We start from the raw sequence: 19,955 nt of genomic DNA, 5'->3' as shown, positions 1-19,955 counted from the left end.
CTCATACCATTTTAGAGTGAGAAACAGAATGATTATAAGCTGTTATCAAGAGGTGTTACATCCTCCTCTAAATTTATTGCATGCTGAACAAAGTTAAATGAAGACAAGTAGTCAAATCTGACAGGAAGTAGTAGAGTTTACTGGAAATATGGTGATAATTTTAGAGACACAAGAGCCTACTTTATGAAAAAAAGCCTATTTCAAGTGTCTTCAAAGGGACTGGGTACTGTTTTAATGGAAACTGAAGAGATACTGGTGCAAACTGGCGAGTGCTGCTTTAGTAACTTTTATGTTTAAGCTGGTCTGAGGGAGCGCATGAGGGGAAAAATGTATGAAAATGGGTTTTGTGTGATTTAAAATGTACAAACAAAATGGGAATAATTGCACTATGTAACGATCAGCACACACACACACACACACACACACAAACACACTTCACTGAAAATATTAAATTACAGACGCTGACAACATTCAGGTATGAGGAATGCTTTTAATACTTGGTGTTTGCGTCTCAAATGTGCTTTTCTGATAAGTCCAGAATGATTTGTTATGTGCTTCAGATGTTAGGGTATCACATTTCCACAAACATACATACATTCATTCGTATTCTTAAATTTCATACCATGATTTTGCTTGAAAAGATAAAGATGCTGGCTGTCTTGAATCTTAATAAACTGTATTGACGTATGTTCCTCTTGTTTTGTGTGTTGGTTTGTCGTCAGTATTTGACATGTACTGTAGAGGCAGAATTATTTTCAGAGGATACTCAGCAGCATGGACAATATCTGTCTGTATTGAACGTGGAATGTGTTACAGCACATCAGTCAAAAGCATTGGAATTCATATAAAAGTAAATTTATTACCACAAAAATAGGACATCCTGTATGTAGTGCATAAATAGCTTTGATGTGAGACTACACAGCACTGTGGGCGACTGCATTTCCTCCAAGCAGACACCCATCTGTGCTTGTATAATGTATACATTCTAATGCAAACATGGAAAAAAGGTGAGCACCCTGTAGAGAAAGGCACTAAAACAATCAGTAGCATAGCATAACGCTAGCACACGTCATCCATTATTACCCAGAATCCTCTCCCTGGTGCTGTCCTGCTCATGCCTCAGCCAATAAAAGAGGCCTCACCAGCGACGAGCAGCTACAGTACAACCAGAGGTCACGAGACTTTGTCAAAGTTGTGACTTATTTCAAAGAGGTTGTGTGTTTTAAAGTTACATGTTAATTCAAAACATGAAGTTGGAACTGAGGCATTGCACTGTATGTGAACAGCAGTGAAGATGTATCCTGCTGAGCTGCTGGAAAATCTGCATACATTAAGTTTAGCTTATGCTCTGTTGGAAAATTAAGACTTGGAAAACCTTAAAAACCAATATGGTGGTATCTTTCAGGGGATTTTCCTTCCTGTTTTAGTACTAATGATAAAACCATGCAAAGCCACAAGCCTTAAGAGTGCTCTTAGTTGCTTTTAAAGCTGCAACAATCCGTTTTCAGCCACTAGGGGGCAGAAGAAATCCCCAAAGAGTTAGATCACATTTTAACGCCTTTGTTTTGGCTTGTAGGTGGACAGGAAGGGGAAGTATTTATCTAGAGTTCAAATTCTGTCCATCTGATAAAATAAGTACATATCACTCTCCTTTAAGTTCAAGTTTGGTCTCTAGCAACTTGTAAGGGAAACATCTGGCTTTCTCACCAGCTGCTCAATACCTGTGTCTGCTGGTTACTGTTGGGGAAAGTATACAGCAGGTTTATCAGAGCTTTTTTGCAGAAAAGAAATAACTGCTGTTGGGGGGTTAACAACTGTGAGAAGAAACAAAAGTAGTTTTTTGGACGGTAAAATCATAACAATGAGCTCAGTAGAGCTGCAGAGTTGATCATTCTCAAAGGTTTCGCCAAGTTACCCCTTTCACATTATGAAGAGTCACTAAATCAAATGCAATATAAAAACTTGGGTTTATGCAACTTTAAGTTTATGCTGAAATGAGAATCTGCTTGAGTCATAGCTGAAATAATCATTCCCACTGTAGACAGGTGCTAGCCTGTTGTGAAAATCTTTCAGGTGTTTGATGCATTTTTCCTTAATGAATTAGTTACTTGACAATTCGGACACATGGACCTAGAACTCCTTGCCAGTGTAAACACAATCTTGACATCATACAGATGTACAAAATATATAAATATATACAAAAAGGTTCCAGTGTTTTGCTACAATTATGCACTTGTATCTTTGTGTCCTCTAGATGTGTGCCTTTTAAAAGACCCAGATCTTACAGGCTTTATATATTTAGATGTAATTTAGCTTCTCCCCCAAAAACACAGCCCTAAATCCGTATATGAGATCTCTGCTGATCACAGAAGCACATTCTGTCCAATTATCATCTTTTTACGTTTGGAAACATTACTCACGACTGAGACATAGAACAACATTGGATTTCCTTGTGGCTGTTAGTGATTATAACAGATCTTATTCATTGAGTTGGAATGAAAAAAAAATGCATCAAGTGCTACCTGACTGGGACCCAAGAGCCAGCACCAAAAGCACTCACTTAAAGGCTTCCTCTGCTCTTCCTCCAGGTGGAAGTAGTAATGCATATTGTTTGGAAAAACAGGAAAACTTATACTGTTGTTAAGCAGCAGGCGGCTCTGGTGCACACTGCAGGGCAGCAGGAGGTCTGGATTGTTTCACAAACTCTGTTGTGTGCAGTTGTGCATTAAAGAGAGACTTGGTCTTGGTGTTTTGGTAAAACAGGCTTGGTAGGAGAATGGGAGAAAGGCATATGTAGATTTTTGTTGTGCACAGAGAAGGCCACATTTACTGTTTGTGAGAGCTCGCCCTGCCATAATGTCAAGACTACGAGAGAAATCCATCACTCTGGACAAAGCTGCGCTGAGGAAAATCTCATTGTCAAAATAGAGTCCTGACCAGTCTCCTCCCCTTGGCCTTGATGCGAGGGAAAGTGGCACTTGTCTCTGTGTTGATTGGCTGTGAGCCAAGAGGAGTGTTCCCACCTTTCCTTCTCAACAGGAAGTCAACACTGGATGATGTCATGGCGTAGAAGACATTTCCTGTAGCAGGGATGACCAGTTCTGTGTTAAGAGGAGAAGACAGACAAATAAACACACGAGAATTGAATAGTGCTTCACAAAAGCTGCTGCATTGATACCATCAGTACTCTAAAGCTGACAATACATGGAGCACTCTGGTGGCCTAGAAGTTAAAGCACCAACAATGAATTCCTTCAAACAATTCCTGATTTGTGTTCAGACCTTTTTGTGTGTCGTTCCTGCTCTTTCTCCCTCTGTTTCCTGTCATTTCTCTACTGTCTCTAGTGACAGAAAAGCCTCACCTAACATTATTAAGACATAATAAAAATCCCTGCATCTGCAACACAAAATAAGCACATACTCCTTTAATGCTGACTTTACTTTGGACCACATTTCAATGAAATCTGTAAAGAAGCATTCCAGATATTCTGCTAACAAGGTTCATTTTAATTGCCATAATACAATGAAGGATTGTACAATTAAATTCAGTTGTAGCCCCCCCTCCATGCTACAGATATCGACAATATAATTACCAATAGAGGTGAATAAAACAAACAAGCTTGACTAAAATTACTCTCTTGGCAAAGGTGATGATTCTTTCACTATATGTCTGCTTTAAGTCAAAAAGTGCAAAAATGATGAGTGTAAAAAACAACAACAGCACAATCTTAGATTTAAATAGCTGCAAATTAAAATCTCGAGATCTCATTTAGTTGAGATAAATACACCACTAAACAATAAACTGGTCCAAAAATACATTTCCAGTACAGTTCTTTTAGTTAGCGGGTTATTCTCTAAAAAATGCTCTTTTTCTCCAATTGTGAGAACATCTTTACCTTTTCCTTCAGGCAGAAGTTGGATCAGCTCATATCTGGACGCCTGTTTGGGGTCCTGATTGTGCTTTTCTAAGGCAGAGCTGATCACAGTGGGGGTCTTATCATTGCTCGTAACCTGAGAGGAGAGAGAAGAATAACAATGACACAAGGACAGCTTGATTTGCACTAATGATATCCTGGGCCCATTGCATCCCGAGGATCTCATCCTGATGACTATCATTATAGGATCCGTGCAGATAAGAAGAAAGACTATAAGTGCAGCATGCCGAGGATCATTTGGAACATAACATTCTCTACAATCTCGCAGCTATAAATTAGAATAATATAGCTGAGGCTAGTACCAGTATGCTTCGGTACAGGTTTCCATCTTGAATGTCCATCCTTATCCTGATGATTCGCATGTCGGGCCCCGAACCCTTGGTATTACCGGCTGGGTTGTTGCCACAGGAGGCCGATCGGCGGTGTGATTTTGTGGGAGTGGATGGAGTCAAAGTGGCAGGGGTAGGAGAGTCATTGGGTGGAGGAGATGTGTCAACATCCAAACAGGACACAGACGGAGATCTCATATGCTGCAATTAAAAATAACAGTAATTATGACAGTGATCCAAGAACCAAGAACAAAGGATGTGGATATTTTCCTAAAATATTTAATGGATTTAGACTACAGCAAAGAAGAGTCACTTCTGCATACAGTACGTGTGGAACAAGCTAATACTACAAAGCTGGTCCAAATGAATTTGTAAAAGTTACCTTTGTGAGTTTTGAGAGCAGGTTATTGACAGGAGAAGGGAAGTCAAAGAGGCTGTCACTGTCACCAGCCAGGCTGGTCCGAGAGGTATTCAGGCTGTTAACACACGAAAATATACAAACATCTTCACTTTAGGGCTGAAAGTTGTGGATTCATCACATTTAAGGGGATGTTGTTGGATTAATTGTTTAGTGTACCAATGTAGTTCAAAATAGTGACAAAATGCCCCAAGTAGTGTCTTCCAATTGCTTGATTTATGCAACCGTCAGTCCAAAATCCAAATATATTCATTAGATTGTCATTAGTCTCACTCCCGTTTCTTTCAATGCAGACTTTCTTAAGTACTTTTCTAGACTTCGGAAAGCTCATACAGTAAGTGCATGTTTGAGAGCTCAGTAATACTTACTCTGGGCACTGTGTAACGATGACTGTCGGGGTTAGGACACGGGGGCTCGGTTCATTAGGTGCTTCTATTTCATTGGACAGTCTGTAACTGAAATAGACATCATAGGAATTTAACATCTTTAATCTTTCAAGAGCAGAAAATCAAGAATGAATCCATTCAACACATTGCTTTTTAAGTCAATAACTGAACCAAAACTTTTAAATATTTACCTTTCCTCCTCTGTTAGCGAAGGTACACTGTGATACCACTGTTCGAAGGCCTCGTCAGAGGTGAAAACACAGTTTTTGCAGGAAGACTGCAGGAGCCGGATTTGAGCTAAAACCTCAAATTCCTGTTAACAAAGAGCTGTATCACCACACTGTTTCATAACAGAGAAGGCACCCGTGTTGGCTGATCAAGTATTACTATGGCAGTTTTTTTCCCCTCATCTCTGTTAGAAGCACCTCACAGTGCCACTCCACTTAATCATTTCCTCCCTCAGATATTATGTTACCTCTGCTCACTCTAATATGCTCTTATCTTAAACCATCCATCCTATCTCCCTTCTTACTTTGTTCAGTTCTGCTTCTCTCTAACAAGATCTTCCCAAGGTCACAGGAATTTTGTCAGGGTGCTATAGTTCTTATTGTACTCATGCACACACCTTAGTACTCGTGTGTTATTTTTGAGCTGCAGAAGTCAAACTCAGTTCACTGAATATCAGAGCATCAGCTAAATGGAGAAGCGTCTTCTTCTGGAGCTTCTTCTATTAAAGGATAAGTTCACGAGTTTTTCGAATCAGTCATAAAACAATAGTCACGTGTCCTATTAAGCATTAAGACAGGTTTTTCTTGCCGTAATCATTAAGAGATTAAGAGATTCCTTCACAATGCATTTACAATGTAAGTGATGTGAATCCACAGTCCTCCTTTTGTGCAAAAAGTCTTTTGTCTTTTGAGTGCCAAATTCTCTCTTTGTGACAATCCCTCCACTGCAGATGAACAGGAAAACACTGCCCGTCGACACAAAAAGTTATATATTTTTTAACGAAAAAGACTGTAGATGTGGAAGATATCCACTTTATTTCACTAGCTCAGACGGCTGAAGCCTCATATCAGCATCAGATAAACCTTTGAACACATTTTTGCACAAAATAAGGAATATGGATTGTTTCCCCCATCACTGCATTGAGAGCACATTTGGAAAGTTTCTCTTAATAGACAGTAAAAACAAGAAGAATGATTACAACTAGGGCACTTGACTATTGTTTTTAAGACAGACTTTGAAAATTGTGAACCCATTCTTTAAGTGTTAAATAGATGAAAACGTGCTCTATTTTCAACCTTTGATCTCTCAAACTGTATGTATGTATTGCAACACTCACCCTTCTCCTTTTGTCAAAGTTGATGTAGCCGTTCTGCAAAAGGGAGTGACAGGAAGTGAAATGTCAGTTTGATAATTGTTAAATACTGAGCAACTTCCAGGGGTTTGTGACTGGATTTTCCCCCTTGATAGAGATGAGACACACTCACATCCAGCTTGTCTTTGACCGCCGTGTCCAGCATAGTGAGGTCTGTGAGGAAGATGCCGAGGTAGGGCACGGTGCCCTGGGCGTTGGACTGTGTAAAAAAAAACAAAAGAAAGCGTGTTTCATCAGTCCCCGAGAGATTTCTATTCACATTGTAAAAGAGCCCACACAGCGAGGGATTTCAGAGAAGCCGCCTGCAGCTACTTTTCAAACGATGGCTCAGGATTCAGCACATCACACACACACAGAGACGACAGCTCTCTGTTCCACTTCGCTGCCGCATGCTGGTCGATCCCGCGTACAACCCTCCATCAAACCACTGAACACCACCCGCTTAGCAGGAGTGACATCAGTATCAATGTTTGGATGTAGTTTCTTGTATGAAAACATGATTTTCAAGTGCTTTTTTTTAGTGAAAGCCATTATTAAGCTCTCAGAAAAGCCATACAACTTTTTATCAACTGTAACTGGCTGCTTTTAACCTAAAACCTTGATTCTACTCACATGTTTGTGACATACTAAACTTATATTGAACAAACAAACACAGTAAAACAAGATTAATGTCATGTCAGCTTCTCTATAAGCCCTAAAAATACACCTGGATGCAATAATTGTCTTCTTTGTCCCCTAACTTTTACAATACTAATGACACTTTTGCAGGATCTTACATCATTCCTAAATTTCCCAAGGTCTCCCATAAAGGCCTGTGGGGGTGTACAACCCCTCAGGCTAAAATAATTGGTATTCACACACCAGACGTGGGCTGTTAAATTGGTGAAAGTTAGTCTTTTTGATCTGCTTGATGACTCTGGTTTTGCCCCAGAGACGAATACCGAGGTCATTTTGAATTACTCTTCTGTGACTGACAAGTAGTCTAACGCCATCCGAGATGTCCCGGTGACATAATCCCAAATGATTTGGTGCTCCAATCGCAATCATTTACAAAGATTAAAGATGTGAACTCAGACTCAGCATGTCAGAGCCTTTCAACAGATATAGTCTCACAATTTCCACATCTTATACCCAAGTGCTGACCTGTACAACAACAGGCTGTTTGTTGTTCACTTTTCAAACCCAAATGTTTACTGAAAGTTCAACCCAGTGACCCAGTGACTTACCCTATTAAGGTGTCTGTGGTTGAGCCTGTTATCAAGGTTGGCAAACTTTGACGTCCCCTCCTGCAAGACAAAAGCAAACGTTCATTCTTGACCTTGGAAACATCATTTGAGAAAACATTCTCCCTACTGCTACTTCTTCAGTCAGATCACATGATCCTCATCAGTAAATGGAGTTTGTGACCGCCAAATTTAGATTTCAAACCTCAGCTTTTAAGATGCAAACTCTCTCTGATGATGAAAATCAGCTAAACAATGGACCTCATTCTAATATTAACTATTTTATGTTTGATGTACTGTTGTTGTTTTATGTGTGTCTCGTAAGGTGTCCTTGAGTGCTTTGAAAGGTGCCTATAAATAAAATGCATAATTATTATTATTAAATGGTAAATAGACTACACTTCTATAGTCGTTGTGACCATTTAAAGCGCTTTTACACTACATGTCTCATTCACCCATTTGCAAACATTCATACGCTGATGACAAGGACTACCACACAGGGTGCCAACCTGCTCATCAGGAGGACACTAACCATTCATACACATTCATACACCGTTGGCACAGCAACCGTCGAGCAATTTGGGATTAAGTACCCAAGGACACACCAACACGTGGACTGGAGGAGGCAGGAATCAAACCATCAAATTTTCCAAGTGGAGGACGAGTGCTCTACCTCTTGAGCCACAATTTATATTCATATTAATAATTATATCTATTATTGTTATACTTTGTATTTTTCATTGTATAGCCCAGTCTAAAATACTTCAGTTTAGACAAATAAACATGTAAATAATTAGATTAATAAATAACCTTAAATGATTAAAAAGTAGGCAATTGAAACAATATTTAATATAATTCATAGTGAGTTAAAAACAGCAACAACAGCAGATAAACACATCTTTGTCATTGTGTCTAGCCCACAGGATATGAAGCTGTCAATCTTGACGTTCCTTTCATTTGATTGGTTGTTACTAACGTTTCAGCCAATAGGAGACGTCGAGGGGCGGGACATAGAACCCACCGGTAAAGTGGAGCCACAGGTGAGCCAGGCTACAAACGGTGGAGCTGAATGAAAGTCGTATCTGGTGATATATGCTCATTACTTTGATTGATACAGAGTTTTACCAACTGGAAATGGACATATTGCAACCTGCAGAAGGTAAATATCTGTGTGTGTGTGTTTATTATATCGCATAATCACGATATAGTGTGTAAAATCTCCAGTAACGCGCTAGTTATATTTGCATACGTCACTAGCAGTAGCAGCTAATGTTATGAGTATGTTTAAATGCAGTGTTTCCCACACATTCATTCTTTCGTGGCGTCCCGCCACGAATAGATTTTTCGGCTTTTGGCTCGCTCGACCTCGCTCATAAAAGCATAATAATGGGACTCTGTCTGTGAATGTAGCTTGTCGTAACAATTCCGGGGCAGTAGGTGGCGGCAATAAAACCAAAGAAGACGCACTTAATTCACCTGGTCGGCCAGAAGAAGAAGAAGAAGATAGACATATGTCTTTGCTGGAGGCTATCTGCTGGTGTGTGGTGTGTATGAGTCTATGGTATGAAACAGGAGGAGTTCACGGACGTAAACAAAACAGTCACGTGTCCCACAGATGCACGTGTAGGTCAGGAAGTGACGTGAAAGGGACCGTATATGGTTTGTTCCGTGTCTGTTTCCTTACGTGTTGGACTAAATACATGGACATATTGAGGAAAATATTTCGGTTTTATGGAAACGGATTTCATATTTCACAAGAATGGATACTTGGCGAGCTGTACAGAAAGTCCTGAGTCATAAGATGATCGTCGTGGATAAAGAGAAGACTTTGAAGGTATGTAGCATTATAGCTGTTAGCTTACTTTAGCCGAGTGGTTAGCCGAGCTAACCGCTAATACTATTACAGCTGTGAGCAACCATATAATTCATGAGTGGTCTTGAATGAATCAGGAGAATCTAAGCTTTCTAACAATGTACGGTATGAATATATATGTTTAAGGGTTGGTGTTTAAAACATTCAGAAGAACTTGTCACTACCTCCCAACTTCCGGTCCGTCCCGTAGGCGGAACAGCGTGTTTTAAGTGTCTGCAGTTCCGATCCTTCATGTTGGCTGAAACAGACAAGTCACCCTCAAATATGCTGAAAACCATGTTGAAGTTTGGCCTGCAGTTAGTCTTCCCTAATGTTTATGTGGCTTTGAGGATGTTCCTTACGTTGCCGGTGACAAACTGTGGGGGGGAGCGATCATTTTCTCATTTGGGGAGAATCAAAAATGAGATGAGGACCACACCACCACAAATAGATGCCTGTCCTGTGGGAAACACTGAAATGGGATCATCCCTATGTTCCCCGGGTCCTATGTTCCCCGCTTTGTATGTGACAGGGGGACCTAGGGATGATCCCGTCTACAGTTAGCCAGTTAGCCCAGTTAGCCGCCGAGTTAGTCGCTGAGTAGCAGCCGAGTTAGCAGATGAGTTAGCCGCCGAGTTAGCCGCGATTGGAGAACATATGACCCGGGGAACATAGGTAGGCCTACGCTCCCGTTTAAATTGCTATCTAGTTTGAAGCTCTAATTGAACTTAGCATGACAAGTAATGGAGGTGTGGGATGATTTGCAGTGACTATGTTTTTGTATAGGCTTTAGTTAGTAGGCTGTAAATCACAAGTTTCTTCACGATAAGGTATTTTATCGATTCGATGTTTGACGATATCACAAAGTCTGTCATGATACTATGTTGATTCAATTCAGGCCATGCCATGTGCTGATAAAAGACAATCACTTCCATTCATATCAAATCACAAAAAGCAACTAAAATATCTTTTGACATTTTTATTTCTGAGCTCAATCAGACATTTAAATGAAAGACAATCTATTATTTAAAAAAACTAAAATTAGACCTCCTGTTCCCTATTAAGATCCACATTTTGATAGATTGAGCTTTAAAATGTTCACGTCCTATGGGGAAAAAAAATAAAGAAAGCACATTAAGTGACTAGTTTTATACATTAAAGCAGGATTTTTGCTTCTCTTTAAAAACTTCTGTGGAAAAAAAACGAGACAACCTGCTTCACTTTGTCCAAAAGACCAGCAGCAGCAGCAGCAGCACCTTTCATACAGTTTACAGTCTGTCCCAAGCATTTGATGATAGACTTGCCTCTACTCAGGCTGCAGACATGTTGCTGCTGAAATGTGAAATCACAGTAGTGGTGCTCATCGCTCTTTTAGAGTTGTGGTTTAATTTTTGTGGAAAAAAGCTGGTCAGGATCTTAATGGACTTTATTTTTTGGCTGCTCACCATGGCATTGCTTGCATTTTGTTTGAAGGTGTGCACGCTGGGGCAGAGACCACCGTGCCAGGGAATTTTAAAATAGAAGTTTTAAAATTCTTTTTGATGATGATCGTTGTCTGATAGATGTTTTTATTTTTGGCTTGAAGATCATTGAATCAGAATTGGTCATTTAAATGGAATAAGGTCATAACTTTTTGAGAGAAGTTTAAAGTCAAAAGAGAAACACATTTACGCATTTGCACAATAAATGTATCATTGAATTAGGCATGGGACGATAACCGTGTTCAAGGTATACCGTGATTTGAAAAAGCCACGATAACCGAAACCACCAAATTTTCTGTCATACCGTTCCTGAGGTATGAGCTGTTTTTAGTCTGGTCAAAGACAGGAAGTGCTGGTCAAAGACAGGAAGTGCTGGTCAGAAATCCCTCAGGTGGTGCAGCTGCAGCGTAGAGTATCACGACCCCTCACACTGTCATTACAGATTCAGGTTAAATTAACATGTCTGTCTTTATTTTTCTTCCTTTTTAGGAACATTTTAGAGCTGTAATCACAATACCACCATACCGTGAAACCGTGATACTTTTTCTTAAGGTTATCATACCGCCAGAATCTCATACCAGCCCATGCCTACATTGAATTATTGATATGAACATTATTTTTTACGCCTGTTGTTAATAATTTGACTTCCAGACAATTAGCCAGTCAGTTGTCTGTCAGTAATGACAGACATATAATTAAGTGTTATGACATTGTCAAATGCTCTAATGACAATAGTGTGAATCATTTATTTTCTCTAACTTTTATTAAGTATTTTATTTGTCTGAATCACTCATCTTACAACCTGTCAGCTAGTCGTAGTCATTTTTAGACAACCTGAGAGATGAAGGGAAGCAAGTAACTGCTGGAAAAAAAAAAAATCAAAGGCCAACAGAAGGCGATGGTGTTTTTCTGGCATCAAAGCTCAGAGTGAAGCTACTCAAAATGAAAGCGAATGTTTGGTTGAATTCCTCTGGGGGGTATCATGGGTAAAATCGCAGCTAATGCAAAGGTATTGATGCCTGCACTGCACCATTATAGTGAATCAAAACACAGCTAATCCTGCCACCCCCCACCCCCCCCCCACCCCCCAACTCTGACAGTGCAAACTAAATATAATGTCTTCAGATGGGTGTCGAACACTGAAGTGAAAGTGTTGACAGAATAAGGGCAGTTCTCCTCAACTAGATTAGACTGGTTTCTGGTCTTTTTTAAAGCGTGCTCAGTCCAGAATGCTGTTTGCAGCTGAAGATAAGGCCCGCGCAGATAGGAATTTAATTTGATAGACACATTAATGAATGTCTCATGCTGCTGTTCAAATTCTGGGCTGTTAAGTCACTAGGATGTGAGATGTCAGTCAACATGCAGAAATATAACATGTTTTTTTTGTTGTTGATGATGTTTTTTCCATAGCTACAGTTTCAGGCTGAAAATACACTTCCTGTGCTTATGTTGAGGCTTCATGTTTGTTGTTTGCCATGCCACCAAGGAATGGTTATGTGGGTTTGTAAATTCTTCAGTCCACCACTTTTATTCAAGATTGATACATTTTGACAACTATTAACCCTCCTGTTATGTTCGAGTCAAGGAAGGAAGGAAGGGAGGAAGGGAGTAAAGGAAAGAAGGCAGGGAGGGAGAAAGGAAGGAAGGACAGAAGGAAGAAAGGGGGATGGAGGACGGACGGAAGGGAGGAAAGGAAATAAGGAAGGAAGGAAGGATGGAGGAAGGAAGGAAGGAAGGTAGGAGGGAGGGAGGGAGAGAGAGAGGGAGGAAGGAAGGAAGGAAGGAACGACGGAGGAAAGAAGTAAGGAAGGAAGGAAAGAAGGAGAGAAGAAGAAAGAGGAAGGTAGGAGGGAGGAAGGACAGAAGGAAGGAAGAAAGGGATAAGGAGAGAGGAAGAACATATGGAAGGAAGGAAGAAAGGAACAGTCAAAACAGACAGGTCAATTTGACCCGGGAGGACGACAGGAAGGTTAAATGGATTCAAGTGAGATTTTGTTCAGACATTCATGATCCCCAGAGGATGAATCCTACTGACTGTAGTGATCCATTCATATTTTCTATGATGCCACCAGCAGGTTGACAGTTGTAGTTTGAAGTTAGGGCTGCGTATTGTTTAAAAAAAATATGATACCACGTACCCTTGAAGTGATACTGATACCAATTGACTACTTCATTTGATATCCAACATGTGAATAGACGCTTTAATTTGCATAAAATGTTCCCTTTAGGATGAACTGTAATCACTTTTTCGGTCTCTTTAAATTGGATATATCTTGCACAGTCTTCTGCAATATCTTTTTTTTTTTTCCTTACTTATCTAATACTGGTCCTTTTAATGCAGCCCCTTAGTTTAACCTCTGTCTCTCTTTAAGGCCCCCCTCCTCATGAGCCTGCTCTGTTGTTGTTGGTTATCTTCTGTAAGCTGCCAGTTCTGGAGGCTACCTAAACAAACACTAGTATTTTTTTTTCCATTATTTACTCAAAATGGAAACTTTTTGATGTCATCACAAAGAGGAAGTAGAGATTCAGAGCAGACTTGAAGCCCTTGGTTTTGAATTTCAGTTACCATTTTTAGACATTTCCACTTCAATTTTAGGAACTTTGACCCCCCAATCACATTCCAGTCAACCTCTGTAGTATCCTACTTTTGTGTTTAGCACTAGGTAGCAAATGTCAGCATGCAAGGTGCTTTGAGCTGAATGCTAACACCAACGTGCTCATAATTACAATGCTAAAATGCTAATGTTTACCATGCTAAACTTGAATGGTGAACATAGTGTACATTATACCCTTTAAGCATCAGCACTTCAGCATTGTAATTATGAGCATGTTGGTGTTCAGCCTCAAAAGCGTGTTAGCATGGCTGTAGTCCTGTTCAGTAATATCCTGCTTCAGCCTCATGACGTGAACACACCATAGGATATTAGAGGCAGGGGGTGTATTTGATGTTACATAGAGTACATACAGTAAACTTTAATTTTCAGAGTCTGGTCCAAAACTGATCTGATACAGAGTCAAGACTGAACAGAATTTGTTGAGCCCAAAGCTAAGACCTGCATAGGATACAGACAATTAACAGTGTCTGTTTCCATCCACTGCATACAGTTGCATACTCTACATTCAGATATGAACTCAAACAGTTAGTAGTGATGGGGAAGAAAAGAGAGTCTCTTCAAAGATTTTTTTTTTTAGCAAGGCAATAAGCTGTGTAAGTATCCAACAGCAACCAAGAGTAACACAGATCTAAAAATAGACCCGAAACAAGTCCTAGACGTTAGATAGGAGTTGTCGAAATCTACTCCAGACCAAATCCACACTCTAACACAACAACCCTGCAAATGAGATCTCACAGTAGCAGCTTTCCAGCCGAAGAAACTGCACCTCCACCCTCTGGCCAAGCACTTTTCATTTTTCTTAATTAAGCAACACACAAGTGGTGAGAGGATGAGGTGTTGGGGGTTGGGGTTAAAAAAAAAAAGTCACTGAGGCTTGAGGCTTTCACTCTTAGCTTTCAAAAACAGAAGTGCAACATGCTGTGTCATGACACAAGCAGAAACCAGCCCCTGCATGCCAACTGTCTCACTGAACCTGCTCTGTTGTCATGGTTTAATGTAAATGATGTAATCTTTTTAACTCAGTCAGTTTTGGAAACGTGCAGTAATCCATGTATTACACTTCCACTCACTTCTGTCCTTCATCTGGACATTAAACTCACCTCTTTCAGTAGTTCTCTGCTCTGTGAGTAGTTGTCCTTCTCTGAGAATATCTCTGACAGCTCCTCGTATCTCTTAATCGCGTCCCTGTCAAGTAACCAAATGAGTTAATTGTCTTAAATGCTTATTCATATTTCAATATCATTTGGACAGTTGAGTAAAGAATAATGAATATGACTAAAAGAGTGAGGTGGTGCACTGAGTTAAGTTAACAGTGTTGGTTATTTTAAGGAAACATTTTGTTACTTCTGCATCTGCTGCAGTTGTAAATAGATAAAATGTCATCAGGCTAACAGCAGTTTCCTGTAAAGTACTTTAAGGCTGTGAAGAAACTGTCCCCCCCCCCCCCCCCCCCCCCTCTTAAACATATCACATTTACAGGTAATAAAACACTTAACATAGGGTTAGCTCTCTTTCAGATAGATTTCTTGAATACACAATTAAACATATAATTAATTGTCCCTGTTAAATAAACAAATAAAAACACATGAATAATGAATAATGAATAATGAACAACTAAGTCATGGTAAAGGTTAATAGAACATGAGCCATTACAGTTTGCACTAGGACCTGACCGATACTGGATTTTTGGGACCGATATTGGGGAATTAAAAAAATCATCATTGTTTGCAATGTGGTTAATGGAGTCATGATATTTTACAGTATAACTATATTTATTGTATTATTACCGTATTATATGGAATTTAATAATTACAAATAACTATAAAAAGAAAATTAATACCCATATGTCTCTCATAGGCCATTATCGACTGGTAATATCAGCAACCGATATATTGGTCTGGCTCTAGTTTGCACTACTGCTGCTCATCTGATACTTATGTTCTACCATTTCTTTTTTTTTTTTTTTTTACTTTTGAAGTTTTTAAGGCATCAGAGAGGACAGCAAACTTATAATTTCACTCAACAGTGCAAATAATTTTCTTTGTTTATGATGCTAAATATTCTTAATTCTCTGTTTAAAAGCTGACTGTTCATCTTGGAAGTAGGCGAACTTGTGCCAAAAAACCTCTACTGTGCCTCTAAAAGCTGAGAGATGTCAGGCCACAGACCTGTCAGTCTCCTGCCAGGTCCTCCTCAGTCGATGGATAGGGTTACTCTGCAGCGCAGACACAACGGCGTACAGCGAGGAGAAGTTCTTCCTGGCTCTGCACTCCTGTTGAAAGCACACACACAGATGAATACGCTCATTCTCATGCACAAAACACACACACACACACACTCCCACTGTAACTGAGAACACCTGTGGGTTTGTGGGTCTGGCTGGTATTAAGTAACAGTGTCAGTTTGAGGTGCTGAATAATGTATAGTGCTAAGAGGTTTGTCCCAGAAGAACCCAGGGGGTGAGCTTGGGACGGCACTTTGGCAGCACACCAGTAATACTGTACCTCACTGTGCCAAAGAGGATGTTAGTGTGTGTGTGAGTGTGTGTGAGCGTGTTACTTCCTACTGGAGAGAAGGGATAGGACTAAAACTACTACAAGATATGTTTATGAGTGTTCGTGTGTGTGTACTTGCTGCAAGTTCTTCAATATTTAAAAAAAAAGCTGATTTTTGTGCACAATAACCACAACACTGTTACAAACCTCAGTTAATCTTTGCTCTTGAATAATACTGCATAATACTTTTAAGCAGATCCAAACCTTCACTGTTTGCCTCGAGCTCTTACATCCCATTTTTTTGTTGACTCAGCACATTACTGGCATGTACTGTTCATACAAAGTCAATCTCCAATTCATTTTTCCTAAAGGTGCACAGGAAATGGAAGTTCTTGTATAAAAATATGCTAATTTCTGAACAATCTCTCCTCTTCTGCCTAACATGGTCGATCACCAAGCGCTCATTTGGTATTTGCTACTGCTGCTCAAGTCAGAAAAGAACCACAAATCAAGACAATGTCTTTTTTTGTTGTTGTTGGTTTCAGCTATTGATTAAAGCCAAAATGACTTGAACGGCCATATCAGACATGGAGCAGGCTGTGATGTTATGTGCACAGTCACAGCAGAGAATAGGATTATGGTTGGAGGATTACTGGGGGTTTTATTGTAGGAAAATGCATAGTTGAGGCTTTTGGGACCTGCAACACCCGACTGGCGTACTTATTTCAGACTGAACTCTATTTCTCATTTCTAGCCTGTAAGTCATGTGTTCATGGTGTCGGATTTTGCAGTTTTTGTAACAGTGATATTAGATTATTTTTTTTTTTTTTGCATACTGACCTCTGCCACACTGATCCATTTCTCCAGCAGTCGAGCTCTCTGCTGGCTGCGCAGCTTTGTAGGCCAAAGGCAAGACGCTAGGACCGCGTTGGCCAACTTGTTGAACTGCCGTACGGTGGCCCGGACCGACCAACAAACGCCCTCCCTCCCTTTCTTATCTCTCTGAGACCACAACGAGCCGAGGCAGTGGTACGGGACCAGACGGACAAACAGCTCCTGAGAGAGGCGGGATATAAAATAATGAAAAAGAGCCAATTTCCTTTTTAAAAGAAATGACTAATCAAACGATGTGACCTTGTTCTGTGAGGTCTTCCTGCTTGAATTTCCTGCTGACAGTGTTTGAGCTTTCTGTGGGTGGTACCTCTCTGTTTGTTTTTGCAGCCATGGTGGCTCATGTTACTGTAAGTACCAATTTACTCCAGTGTACTCTAAACAAAGCAGCTGTTGCTTGTTTGAACAGCATAAAACTGGTTAGATGTAAACATAGGTGGATCATGTGCTCTGTCACACTGTGTCATAATGAAGTAACATAGATGCAGGTTAGTTAAGTTATAACCCTGAAATCAAGTGCTGTATTTCTTTTACCTGCAGCAGTCATTCAGTCATTATCAGTCTGTACAGTAGGTTTTCTTGGGAGAGGTAGACATTTTTGTTAGTGGATCACTTTCACATGTTTGCAAGAGCGTGATGGAACAATGTAGAGCATTTACTAAAGTTAGACCAACAACCTGCAATGAAACTAACATTACTAAACACGGCTGTGTGGAAATCCTCTTGTGCAACACTTTTGGCTTCATTATTATTAAAACAATGCAGATTTGTCTGGCTGCTGCTCTGTAAGCAGATACATCATCTTATGTTACATTTCCAACAAAGTACCTGCTGTGTGTGTTTATAGCATTAAACCACACTCGCTGTTACCAAATCAATCACAACTAAAATCATTAAAACATAAAACTAGACAGAGCAAAAGAGCAGATTAAGTCTAAAGAAAGCAGACTTGTAACATGCAGACACAACATCATTTTGCGTCTTGTCACCTTTAAAAGTCGTGTCATAGCTTTAGAAAGTGAACTCACTGTCTCTATCCTGGTGAGCTGCTCAGCGATGATCGCTGCGGGGAATCCCAGGATGCTGGTGGCTTCAAACTTGGAGGCGTCAGGAGGGCTGCTGATACCCGTCTGATCTCTAACGGTTGAAGCTGTTGAATAAAACTGTGGATCAGTGAATGTAATTTCTATGAAATTTTTGGAATCAGTATCTCTCAGTGCTGTGACTCTGATCCTGTGAGGTAATGAAGTTGTTTTGTTGTGGAGTAAAGAAGTCAAACGCTTCTGTGGCTGCAATTATGTCTTTTAATCTTGTTATTTTATAATCACAAGTTTACTGTCTTCTTATGCCGAGATAACAGTCATTTTCTCACGATAACGGTTTAGTTATCTCAGGAAAACCCAAGCAAACAGGATACATCTCACAAGAAAATAACATATTTCACTTGTAACCTCGAGATTATGGGAAAAACATGTGATCACAGTATCTCAAGTGTCAAGAATAATTCGGTTCCTGAGTTTGGTAACACACCCAAAAAAGGTTGTATTTTTCTCTCTTGCAGTCCCAGTTTGCGATTTACACCGATAAGTCGGGTATATTTCAACATGAAAATCTAATCTAGGGAGGTCTTAACTGTGTCATTTAAATCCCTGTTAAAATACAGACCTTTGTGGTTGTCGGGGAGCAAGGCTTTCTCGCTCAGCTCCTCGGCTATCCTGAGGAGGCGAGCGCGGAGGTCTGCTGCAGAGGAGGAATCCTGGGGGAGGAGGGGAGCCAGTCGCAGCAGGCGTGAGGGCTCCCCTAAACTTTTGAAGTCTTCGGGGTACTCCGAAAGCCATGTGCTGAACACCGTACACACTGCTCTGCAGGGACAGAGGGAAGATAGTTTTTTTTTTCAGCTTTGACCTCCAGATGTAAAGAGTTACATTGTTGTTGGAGTAAATCAGGTCATTGTTTTATGTCTTGAAAGTCAAAAGAAACATTTTCAAATATTACTGGGAGCCAATGAGTGGACGAGTGATGGCACCCACTTGTGTTTCTGGTTTAAACCCTGGTTAGAGCTGCGCTGGTGCCGCATGTCGGAAGCAGATAAACAAGCAGTCACAGATTGGAATTGATTGAATACATTGATTTTTTTTTTTTTTTTACCCAGCACATTTAAAAAGTTGCCAAGAAATCACCTTCTCATGGGGTTTAGACAAGAAGAGCAGCTTAGAGATGGCTCTATAATTTAGTGGAAGCAAAGGATCAAGTTTGTATTACTTAAACAGAGGTTGAATTATCGCCTGTTTACAAAAAGTACTGAAGAAGGTTTTCACACCAGCACGTAAAGCCTGGGCAAATAGCACCAAGGCCCCCCCTTTAAAGATGGCATAGCATGAAATATTGGTATCGGTGGAACCATTTGATTGGCTGTTCCTTCTCCTCACAACACTGCAATTTATCTGTAAGACAAAACTGAGGGCTTAAATGCCTTACTTTCTGTACGGCCTGATTGATTTAAAGATGCTAATCTCCTGAGTGTCTGAGTAAGCAATCTCTACAGTAAGTTCAGTACAATTTCATCTTTTGGCCATCTTGAAGCAGCTTTATCTGAAATGGCCAGTAAACTACATTTACGAATAACCAAATCAAGATGCTGACCTTTACATCTATAAAGCTGCATTCATCAACATATTGTGTAATGTGACAGGAGTCAGTTGCAGTGACAAACCCAGAGATAATTACTGTGTTACGTGACTCTACAGTTCCCTTCATTGTTTTGGTTTTAGCAGCTTTAATGCTTTGCTGCAGTCTCAGTGCACTCATCAACCTCGTTTCCAGCAGCAACAAGCAGCTGCAGCCACGAGAAAGCTCTGATAAACCAACTGTATGCAAACTGCCCAGTGCCAGCAGCAGATAGACAAAGTGGAGCATTTGGCTGCTAAAGAGTCACATACAGAATTTCCTT

The 19,955-nt window shown here is 40.2% G+C and overlaps 2 protein-coding genes across 3 annotated transcripts in view; both read right to left on the bottom strand.

The window, feature by feature from the left end:
- Nucleotides 1-4,766, bottom strand: part of pbx2 (pre-B-cell leukemia homeobox 2) — a 35,966-nt gene extending 31,200 nt beyond the window's left edge. Inside the window, exon 1 of the mRNA XM_053327410.1 lies at nt 4,762-4,766. The gene's annotated coding sequence lies outside the window, so the exon portion shown is untranslated. The remainder of the gene's footprint in view (nt 1-4,761) is intronic.
- The window catches only part of rgl2 (ral guanine nucleotide dissociation stimulator-like 2), a 34,150-nt gene continuing 14,205 nt past the window's right edge, over nt 11-19,955 (bottom strand). For both annotated transcript variants that reach the window (XM_053327389.1, XM_053327390.1), the window contains 14 exons: nt 18,671-18,867; nt 18,034-18,155; nt 16,955-17,170; nt 15,788-15,891; nt 14,720-14,804; nt 7,675-7,734; nt 6,561-6,647; nt 6,413-6,445; nt 5,259-5,380; nt 5,050-5,136; nt 4,646-4,739; nt 4,237-4,464; nt 3,896-4,010; nt 11-3,101 (listed from right to left, as the gene is read on the bottom strand). In XM_053327389.1, coding sequence (XP_053183364.1) covers nt 2,920-3,101; nt 3,896-4,010; nt 4,237-4,464; nt 4,646-4,739; nt 5,050-5,136; nt 5,259-5,380; nt 6,413-6,445; nt 6,561-6,647; nt 7,675-7,734; nt 14,720-14,804; nt 15,788-15,891; nt 16,955-17,170; nt 18,034-18,155; nt 18,671-18,867 — 1,732 coding nt within the window. In that variant the 3' untranslated portion in view covers nt 11-2,919. The remainder of the gene's footprint in view (nt 3,102-3,895; nt 4,011-4,236; nt 4,465-4,645; nt 4,740-5,049; nt 5,137-5,258; nt 5,381-6,412; nt 6,446-6,560; nt 6,648-7,674; nt 7,735-14,719; nt 14,805-15,787; nt 15,892-16,954; nt 17,171-18,033; nt 18,156-18,670; nt 18,868-19,955) is intronic.

Source organism: Scomber japonicus, chromosome 10 (assembly GCF_027409825.1).
Source record: "Scomber japonicus isolate fScoJap1 chromosome 10, fScoJap1.pri, whole genome shotgun sequence".
NCBI lineage: Eukaryota > Metazoa > Chordata > Actinopteri > Scombriformes > Scombridae > Scomber > Scomber japonicus.
This window is presented reverse-complemented; position numbering and strand designations above follow the sequence as displayed.